This window comes from Capra hircus, unplaced genomic scaffold (assembly GCF_001704415.2).
Source record: "Capra hircus breed San Clemente unplaced genomic scaffold, ASM170441v1, whole genome shotgun sequence".
NCBI classification, from domain to species: domain Eukaryota; kingdom Metazoa; phylum Chordata; class Mammalia; order Artiodactyla; family Bovidae; genus Capra; species Capra hircus.
Genome location: NW_017189685.1, coordinates 370,221 through 380,745, shown reverse-complemented (window position 1 = coordinate 380,745; position 10,525 = coordinate 370,221). Strand labels below are relative to the sequence as shown.

The 10,525-nt window shown below is 40.6% G+C and overlaps 1 protein-coding gene and 1 pseudogene across 2 annotated transcripts in view; one reads left to right on the top strand and one right to left on the bottom strand.

The window, feature by feature from the left end:
• The first annotated feature begins 1,413 nt into the window (after positions 1–1,413).
• Positions 1,414–2,484, top strand: LOC108634618 (annotated as a pseudogene).
• A 3,285-nt stretch (positions 2,485–5,769) lies between these two features.
• The window catches only part of LOC108634621 (U2 small nuclear ribonucleoprotein auxiliary factor 35 kDa subunit-related protein 2-like), a 41,834-nt gene continuing 37,078 nt past the window's right edge, over positions 5,770–10,525 (bottom strand). The window contains exons 9-11 of one of the 2 annotated variants that reach the window (XM_018044672.1): positions 10,185–10,240; positions 9,399–9,508; positions 5,770–6,243 (exon numbers count right to left, since the gene is read on the bottom strand). In XM_018044672.1, coding sequence (XP_017900161.1) covers positions 5,816–6,243; positions 9,399–9,508; positions 10,185–10,240 — 594 coding nt within the window. In that variant the 3' untranslated portion in view covers positions 5,770–5,815. The remainder of the gene's footprint in view (positions 6,244–9,398; positions 9,509–10,184; positions 10,241–10,525) is intronic. The other variant, XM_018044673.1, reaches the window with a different exon arrangement.

Here is a 10,525-nt window from a genome sequence, read left to right as displayed (position 1 = left end):
AGAATAGCGGCTGGAATCGGAACCACCAGCTTAACCACCTCCATTCAAAACTATCAGACACTATCTAAAGACCTATCACACAGCCTCCATGAAATAGCTCAAGGCCTAATAACTATCCAAAATCAACTTTATTCCTTGGCAGCCATAGTATTACAAAACAGAAGGGGATTAGATCTACTCACTGCAGAGAAGAGAGGTATGCCTTTTTCTGGACGAATCTGCTGTTTCTATGCCAACCAGTCAGGTATAGTCCAAGGAGCTGCAAAAAACCTTACAGATCGAGCCTCGTGAATGAGCCAGAGATGAAGCTGCCCCTGGCAGTCATGGTTAACAAATTGGAACTGGATGCCTTGGGTTTCACCCCTTCTTGGATCATGCATTTTTATCATCCTTCTACTCACCTTTGGGACTTGTTTGCTTAATCTTTTCCAGTGATTCCAAGACTGCCTCCTAGCCATTTCCAGAGACCAAGTCAAGACTGTTCTTTTGCTTGAGACCCTAGGCTAGAATAGAAAATCAACTACAGGTCTTAGACTTCCTTCCTCCCAGACCACAAATCCCTGACCCTCATTTACCAACACAAAGAAGCCCTGAATATTAAGGACACCCACCTCTGTTTTCTCTTTTTATATATATTCCTTAGGTTTTGGAATGAAGAAAAGTTACCCAGCTCAAAACAGCCTGGAGTTAAAACTCCCCTCCAAATTCTCCCCACCATTCTATGCAAAACAAAGAACTCACTCACCCAAAGAAAAAATGGACATTAAGGTTGATTACACCCAGCGATCTCCAGAATTCCTTGTACCAGCCGTTTAACTAATTCAACAACCTTGGAGAAGAACTGGCCCCCTTGAGGCGGCAGATTTACACATATATGCCTATATACACTAACTCTTTTCTTGGATTAGTGCAGCAGCTCATTAATCTGACTGATGCCCCTTCTTACCTCATTAAAGGTGATCTGTTCCTATAAAGTGCCAGTCTCATTCTTTTTCCAAATCTTGCCTTCTCTAACTCCCTTACCCTACAAATGTAGTGTTTTTATCTCTTCCAAAAGTTTAGTCAAACTAGGGCGAATTGCTGAAAATTTTTCAGTTTCTCAGTAAATTGCTAAGTATTCATTTTCTGTTAAATGTAGTTGTTTGTTGTAAGCACAGACAAGATAATGGAGATTTGATTTTCATATACTTTGTTAAAAAAAAAGTGGATCTTGTGTTACTCAAGACTTTTATCTATTTTCAATAAATGCCACTTTTAGGACTCTTGAATATTTTTTAGTGTACAGGTAAGATTACAGGTATTAAAAAATAACAACTTGAGGGTCTTCTGCCCACGTCTGCGGGAGCCTGTTCTTGTTGACTGACCAGAGTCTGTGAATTCAATGCTTTGAGTCAGTCTGGAAAGCCTAATCCCAGCTTTCTATCCTTTGAAAACACTAACAATAATGTCCCTGCATCAGTTTTTACTGGAGCCAATCACCTGTCATGCCTGGAAGAGGGTTCATACCCAGATCACCCTTACCTCTAGTAATCATGAAGTCCACATCTATAAGAATGGGGGGGGGGGCAGTGTTCATGAGCTCAAGGAACACAATGGACACATCACAGGTGCCCACACCATCACTTGCGGGCCGACTGCAACGCCTAAGTCTGGAGTCAGAAGGATGGTGTCTAGAAGCTAATCCTGGTGATCCTGAGAATTAATCAGGCCACCACTTTTGTCAAGTGGTCCTCGATAGAGAACAAATTTCCCAGGGATAGCGGAACATGACTCATCTCCTTTTGCTACTTCAAGTCTGAAAATGACTGGTGCGTGACCAAGCACATTAAAAAGCCAATTCGCTCCACAGTCCTCAGCTTGGATTCAAATCCCCAACGACGTCATGCTGGCAGGGGATCCTGTGCATCCAAATGCAGTGTTTTCTGCCTACATTAAAGAAGTGGATGAGAAGCCAGTCAGTACGTCCTAGGTTGGCATGATGCCTTTCAGTCACCTGATGTCACAATTCAGTCGCAGTGGCACCAGCGGCTGGGTACACAGGGTCAGTGTCTTAGCCAGCAGCAGCCGCCTGGCCTGGGTCAGCTACCACCCCAACGTGCTACAACAAAAAGTGTGCAGGTCTCAACTCTGAATCCCTCCAGACAGAGTCATTTGTCTCAGAGAACAACGTCGTGGCTGCTGGTCATGACTGCTGCCCCATGCTCTTTAACTATGACGATGTGGCTGTTTGATCTTCATCTCTAGACGACCCCAAACAGAGCATCCAGCACATGTCAGCTGTGGAGCGCTTCCATGACGTGAACAAGTGGGTTACTACTGAGGACCACAACACGGCCCTGAAGATGCTGCACCAGAACAACATTATTCATTATGAGGTTGACAAGGCAGCCTGTGGCATATTTTGCGCTACTGGCACCAACGGAACCATGACCATTTGGGATTTCAAGACCTTAGGCTTCCATCCAGCATCTTCAGATAATGTGAAGCTGAGCGAGGCTCCAAACCCAGCATGAGCATGGGCAGGCTGCACCATGGCAGCTCCGCTATTGCCATCTGGAGGGGAGCCAGCACCTGGAAACACTGAAGATGCACACAGCACAACCCTCACAGTGTATTTTGTTTGAATACAACTGGGTAAAGTGTTGGTTTTTAAAAAGCAGCAGTGATTTGGGTTTTGTTTTGGGGTTGTTTTGTTTTGCAATTTCATTCCATTCTTGACAAAAGCTTCCCTTTAAGTAGTTTATTATGGAAAATTGTCAACACTAACTTGAAGGAAGGGGTGGGAAGGTACGTAAATTGCCTGCTAAAAAAATTAAAACCCTGAATATTAAATATATAATATATAAATTAATTCCTTCCACCTACTTTTCCACCTTCTGCAATTCTTTCTAGTTTAAGTGCTGACACAATCACTAAAATTAACTGTATCTGCAAAAATAACTGCCTCATTGGTATAAAACCAAAACCTAGGTATTCATGATACCTATTAGTACAGGTATTACAAATACAAAATACTGTACAGTGAGATACGTAAGGAAGATCACTATATTAAAATCCCACTGAAAATTGTAAGATTATAGAGCCCATGAGAACTGTTCATTGAGAACAGCCATTAGGGTCATTTGCAAATGGAATTTCTAACTTATAAACGGTTATTATAAGTGAGGCAATTTACAATAAACATTTTCAAGATAACATGCCCACTTATTTTTTTAAATATAGTTCTGTGGGGGAAGCACACTGATTGAAACCGCCCACCCTGGTCAGGCCTTTTAGTAACTATTTGCATGAGCTGTTTTATGACAGGAGATCCTGATAAGGAATACGGAAATAACAAGCCACCACCAACCAGAAGAGCTCGGGAAAGGTCAAAAGGAGACACCAGTTGTCCATTCACTTCCCAGAATCCCTCTTGCTAGCATCCATCTTGACTGAGCAATGAGTGTGCCACCAGCAAAGACTCTGAAATACAATGATTGGCCAAAGACCACCCAGAAACTAATCCTATCACCATAAAACCCAAGACTGCGAGCCACGCGGCAGAGCAGTTCTCCTGGGTTCCCTTACCCTACTGCTCTCCACCCGGGTGCCCTTTCCCAATAAAATCTCGTTTCGTCAGCACATGTCTCCTCGGACAATTAATTTCCGAGTGTTAGACAAGAGCCCAGTTTCAGGCCCTGGAAGGGGTTCTCCCTTCCTGCAACAGTTCCTTCCAAGTACACCCCCTCGGGACCTCTCATTGCTCTATATAAAATCTATATTTGAAGGTATGCACTGTAATTAAGACAGCCTATGACTAAGGCACCATGAAACCTATGCAGGGGAAAACAGAAAAAAAGATTCCTGTGGCCAACCAGTGACTCATCTTTTGACAACTCCCTTAATAAGAAAGGCTCTCTTTAGGATGGCTCAGAAGTAAGTCCTGCTGCTGTGGTTAGTCAATTCAGTCGTGTCCAGCTCTGTGTGACCTCATAGATGGCAACCTGCCCCATCCCTGGGATTCTCCAGGCAAGAATACTGGAGTGGGTTGCCATTTCCTTCTCCAATGCATGAAAAGTGAAAGGTGAAAATGAAGTCGCTCAGTCGTGTCTGACTCTTGGCGACCCCATGGACTTACAAATCATAGAGAAGAGAGATGAAAAGTAGCAGAGAAGATAAGTCGAGGAATCTGCCTCAAAGGCAGAGGCCACAGAAGAGTGGGTTCAGTGTTTTGTTTGAACCAATATGTGCCTCACATAACAGGAAACTGTCTGTGTGAATGCTCTGAGAGTGTGGTCTGTTTTGCAATCTGCTTATCCTTTCAAAGGATTCCTCAAGAGGCAGGTGCCCTACTGGCTTTTTAACTGTCTGAGCTGTGCTCGCACAACTTTAACTGGCCTGATCCCCAGCTGAAGGGAAAAGAGGAAAAAGAGGAAAGGAGAGGCCTCATCAGCTTTCGTGGCAACTACTAGAGTGCAGGGCTATGGCGCCTTTGGAACACAGCAGAGCATAACCATGGCCAGAGATCAACTGCTTCTGTTGTAGGAAATGGGACCCCTTCCACGGCCTGAAACTGGGCTCTTGTCTAATACTCGGAAATTAATTGTCTGAGGAGACACATGTGCTGACAAAACAGGAGATTTTATTGGGAAAAGGCCCCCGGGTGGAGACCAGTAGGGTAAGGAAACCCAGGAGAACTGCTCTGCCACGTGGCTTGCAGTCTCAAGTTTTATGGTGATGGGATTAGCTTCTGGGTGGTCTTTGGCCAATCATTCTAATTCAGAGTCTTTGCTGGTGGCACACTCGTGGCTCAGTCAAGATGGATGCTAGTGAGAGGGATTCTGGGAAATAGAAAGAAATGTGGTGTCTCCTTTTGACCTTTCCCTAACTCTTCCGGTCGGTGGTGGCTTATTAGTTCTATATTCCTTACGAGGATCTCCTGTCATAAAACAACTCATGCAAATGGTTACTAAAGGGCCTGACCGGGGTGGGTGGTTTCAGTCAGTGTGCTTCACCTAACACTTCCACAGCCACTTGTTCATCACAGATCAGTGGAGGGAAGGGGAAGAAGCCCCTGTAGGCTCCCAGTTGTGGGCTGTGTGTGGGTTGGAAAAGAAATCTCCACTGGAAAGGATGCAGAATGAAAGAAGAACAGAGTTCACTAAAGCAGTTCACTAAAGCATTTGCTCTTAGGAAGGAAAGCTAGGACAAACCTAGACAGCGTATTAAAAAGCAGAGACATCACTTTGCCAACAAAGATCCTTATAGTCAAAGTTATAGTTTTCCCAGTAGTCATGTATGAAAGAGCTGGACCATTAAGAAGGTTGAGCAAAAAAAATTTTTTAATTAAAAACAAAAAGAAGGCTGAGCATGAAAGAATTAATGCTTTCAAAATGCGGTGCTGGAGAAGACTCTTGGGAGTCCCTTGGACAACAAGATCAAACCAGTCAATCCTAAAAGAAATCAGTTCTGAATATTCATTGGAAGGACTGATACTGAAGCTGAAACTGCAATACTTTGGCCACCTGATGCGAAGAACTGAGTCACTGAAAAAGACCTGGATCCTGGGAAAGATAGAAGGCAGGAGGAGAAGGGGATGACAGAGGATGAGATGGTTGGATGGCATCACCGATTCAATGGACATGAGTGTGAGTAAGCTCCGGGAGACAGTGAAGGACAGGGAAGCCTGGCGTGCTGCAATCCAGGGGGTCACAGAGAGTCAGATATGACTCAGCAACTGAACAACGTAATAGGGTATACAATCACTGAAGAACACAGTGACGAAGTAAGTTAAAGTGATAAAGGAAGTTTATTTGGATTTGTGGCTCTGAAACATTCAGTCTCTGCTCCCTGACCTCTTCCCACCGTGGCTCATGGACCTGGAGGAGCTCTGGCTGCTGCTCCTGTCGCTGTGGTCCCTTTTCCTTCTGCTGCTTTGGGAACTGTGCCTTCCCCGGCTTCTAGACCCATGTTTGTGAGATTTCTCACCCTCGTGACTACTCCTCCTCTTCCTGTCAGCCTTCTCTTTCCTCTTGTAGGAGTGGGCCTGCACAGGGCTCCTCCTCCTCCTTTGTCGGTTATAGTAGTCATCACGGCGGTCCAGCCTCACTCTCCTCACTGAGCTCTTTCCAAAGGAGGAGCCAGTCCAAACTGGAGATAGGTAGATGTCTCCCTTTGCCTCGCAAAACTCATTGTTTGGATTTCTGAACACGTGAAGAAAGTTGCAGTGTTTTCCTCTGGGACACTGCTGTATTTCAAATAAACCTGCAAGGGCACAGGGAGGAAACAGCATTTACTGCTGGCACTTCATCCTTTTCACAAGGTACAGTGCTGGTGTACCAGTGTGATAAGACTATTTTCTCTCATGTATTTAAAATGGCTTGTCCAAACTGATTTCACAGTTCAGACTCACAGATTTCAAAAACATTCAAATGTTCTAACAAACTATCATTACAAAAGGTAAAGTTTCACAACTTAGTAAGAACATCCCACTTCCCCACTGGATGACACAACCAAACAAATTGTGACCACACTTTCCCAGAGTTTCACCATCCCACACAGTGACAGTGAAGAACTCAAGTTAATAGTGAAGAACACACTCCTTGAAGTCTAGGTGGCAGTGTGATTTGAGAGCAGAGTGGTAGTAGTAAGAGAATTACTAGTGAAATGGTAGCACTCTCTGTAGGTACAAGAACATATATTTTCCTTGTATTTTAAAATAAGATGATAAATATTAGCATACTAGTTTCAAATTTACCAAGGTCTCTTAACACAAAACATTCTTTTCAAACTAAATCTGTTTTAATAATTCCACTGGGGCTTAGTAAAATAGCAGTAAATTCCTCAAATACATAGAACAGTTAAAAGTGAAACAGATACCATCCTCCTAGACACTATATACAAAAGCTAACTAAGATAGACCCTCAACTTAAACTATAAAATTATTTTAAAATAGATGAAGTAAATTTCATCAAAATTAAGAACTGTGTCTCAAAGTACACCAGCAAAAAAGTGTACTGTATTATTTGCACAGCATACATGTGTAATACAGGGCCTCTATCTACATTATCTAAAGAACACTTACAACTCAATAATAAAACAAGTAACCCAGTAAAAAACAGACAACTGACTTCTCATTCTTTCAGAAGATTATAAACATGGTAAGTCCATAAAAAGATGTTCAACATAACTGGCCATTACAGAAAGGCAAATGAAAACCACAATGAGATAGTATGTCACACTTGACAGGATGGGTAAAATATAAAGAAAATTAACTGTATTATGGGTATATGGAAATCATATTCTGCTGGTGTAATTATAAAATAATTCAGTTGCTTTAGAAAACTGTTAAGCAGTTTTTGAAAATATTAAACCTAGAATTACCATGAAAGTGAGAGTGAAGTCACTCAGTTGTGTCTGACTCTCAGTGACCCCATGAACTGCACCCTACCAGGCTTCTCCGTCCACAGGATATTCCAGGCAAGAGTACTGGAGTGGGGTGCCATTTCCTTCTCTGTAAGAATTACCATATGATCTTGCAATTATGCTATGAATCATGTGCACAAGAGAAACATACATAAAAATCTGTAGGTGAACTTTCACAGTACCATTATATATAACAGCCAAAAGGTGGAAACAACCTAAGAGTCAATCAACTAACAAATAAAATTAAAATGTTATCAACATTATTGCTTCTGAACTGCAGTACTGGAGAAAACTCTTGACAATCCCTTGGAAAGGAAAGAGATCAAACCAGTTCATTTTAAAGAAAATCAATCCTGAATATTCACTGGAAGGACTAATGTTGAAGTTGAAGCTCTAAGACTCTGGCCACCTGATGTGTAGAGCCAACCCACTGAAAAGACCTGATGCTGGGAAACAGTGAAGGAAGGAGAAGGCGATGACAGAGGATGAGATGGTTGGATGGCACCACTGACTCAAAGCACATGAGTTTGAGCAAACTGTGGGAAATGGTGAAGGACAGGGAAGCCTGGCGTGCTGCAGTCCATGCGATTGCAAAGAGTCAAGACACAAGTTGGTGACTGAACAAGAACAACAAATCAACAGTATACCATAGAAAGCAGTATAATTCATATGCAAAAAGGACAGAGTTCTCATATATTCTATTGATACAATATGGATGTATCTTGCAAATGTGCTAAGCCACGAAGTTAAGACACAAAAGGTCAATGTTATATGATTCCATTTATGTAAAATGTCCAAAATAGGCAAATATATAGAGAAGAAACGGGGAAGCAGAGAATGGCGAGTGGCTGTTACCAGATGTCAGATTTCTTTGAAAGTGAAGAAAATGTTCCAGAATTAGAGGTGATCATCACAAAGTTGTGAACATGATAAAAAAAAAAAACAAAGACTGAACTGTGCACTTTAAAAGGGTGTGTTTTGTTTTTTGCAGAAAAGCAGAATAGCTTCTTGTTTCAGGGGAAGTCAAATGGGGTATATATGAACTGAGAAAACTACTGAACTTTAGAGAGAAAACTATTTTTACCCTTTCATGTTACAAGTCTTAAAACTTATGCTGAATTTGGTCTTTTAGTTTTCCTTCTAAAAGCTACTCCCACCCCACTTTACTATGCTTTAAAACTAGCAGCATCAATGAACAGCAAGCTGACAAAGAGCAGGCTTAGAAAAAACCGCTTTTGTGATTCAGAATTTTTAAGCTACTTTTTAAATAAGAGATTTTAAGAAGCGAATACAAAGCAAACAAAGAACAGTAATGGGAAAGAGAAGTGTTCCCCAAAGGCATTAACAGCATCTTTTTTCAACCTAAGGTACTTACATTTGGGCTAAGCCCATCTGAGAGGAATAAACTTAAAAATAAGAAGGCCAGAGAACTGCTAGACAGTCTCAGTAAAGTCCATGTATTCATGAATTAGTCTCAAGTGTCCATAAATTAGTCTGACTGGACCCTTAACACACTCCACACAGCTATTATCAATCTCTAATTTACAAAACTGTGTTTCATGGAAGGCAGAAAATATGACAGGATTACATAACAGAAAACAACAGAAGGTTCATTAACGATAAAAGATGGAGAGAAAAAAAACACTCAAGTGAGAAGAGCCAAAGAACAGAAAACATCTCTAAAATTCTAATAAGTAAAATGCAACTTCTTAACGTTGTACACAAAATGCAGAATTAAATATTAGATAACCTGATTCTGCCACCAATGCACTATGAACTCATTTTTCATAGTGTAACATGACCCACATGGCCTATTGCAGATCTAAAATGTTACGTCCTTTATATAATTTACATGTGTGGAAAGATAAGAACTGTGGAAACTGTTATTCAGTTTTTAAAAAATTCTCTTTAAAGCTTGTATTTTTCCCTGCTAAGAATCTCCTTTTATATAACTGGAACAATCAAGGGAAAAAAATCATCATGTTGTATTTTACCACAAATTGCCATTTTCCATTGGGTCACTGGGCAGAATTCACATTGAAGCTGTCGTCCTGCATACCATCGTCCATTAAACAGAGAAAGGGCTGCCTGGCATTCTTTTTCCCTTTAAACCACAAATTAACAGATGAACCTTAATGTTCTAATATATACATATAACTGCATCATCTATTAAAAAACCCTTTTGTTAATTTACCACAGGACCACCTAAAGTTACTACTGACAGTCTTTATTAGAGCTTCTAAAACTCAACATTTACTAGGCATCCTTTTTACTGTCCCTCCAAAATGTTCTGAAGGATGCAAACCAGGTCTTAATCCGATAGAGCTGATTATTAAAAATGCAGTGTTTTCATTGTTAGAAAATGTTCTTTTTCGGCTACAATTTATATTGCTCTACAGTCGTTTATGTAATCAGGTATGTAATGGCTGAAGCAAATATCAAGACAAAACAATGATACATTAATTTTTTCTTAGCTGGTAAAATATACTTAAGATCTGTATTGGCTTTAATTTCAATTTATACTTGTAAATTCTCCATTCTATTATCCTTGTTTCCAAGCTTTGTATTTTAATTACTAAATTAATAAATAATAGCTACTGAGAATCTTTTAAAACCATATAAATATACAAAAAATGTAACACATTTCCTGTATCAGCTATTGATATATACATTTTAAATGTATATAAAAGAGATACAGTCAGTGGGATAATCCCAGAAGTCAACATAAACAAAACAGATGTACCAGGAAATATGTATATATTTATGTTCAGAATACTTACGATTGATACTGAACATATACATTGCCCCTCAGATGAGGTTCCAGGTTGCAACTGACCTAAAGAGTAATGAAGTCTATTATAGAAAATAACTTAGGGGAAAAAAAAATTCAGCTATCAAATACACTTTGTCTAACAGCTATCAAATACACAAATACATTAGTATTACACAATGTGCTTACCAACAAAAATTCCCAAACTGAGATAATACTCTCAGTTTTACTAAAACTTTCTTAAAAATTAATATTTTCTTTTGCTGCACCATCGAAACATGTGAAACTTCCCCAACCAGGGATCGAACTTCTGCCTTCTGCAGCAGAAACTCAGTCTCAACAACCCAACCA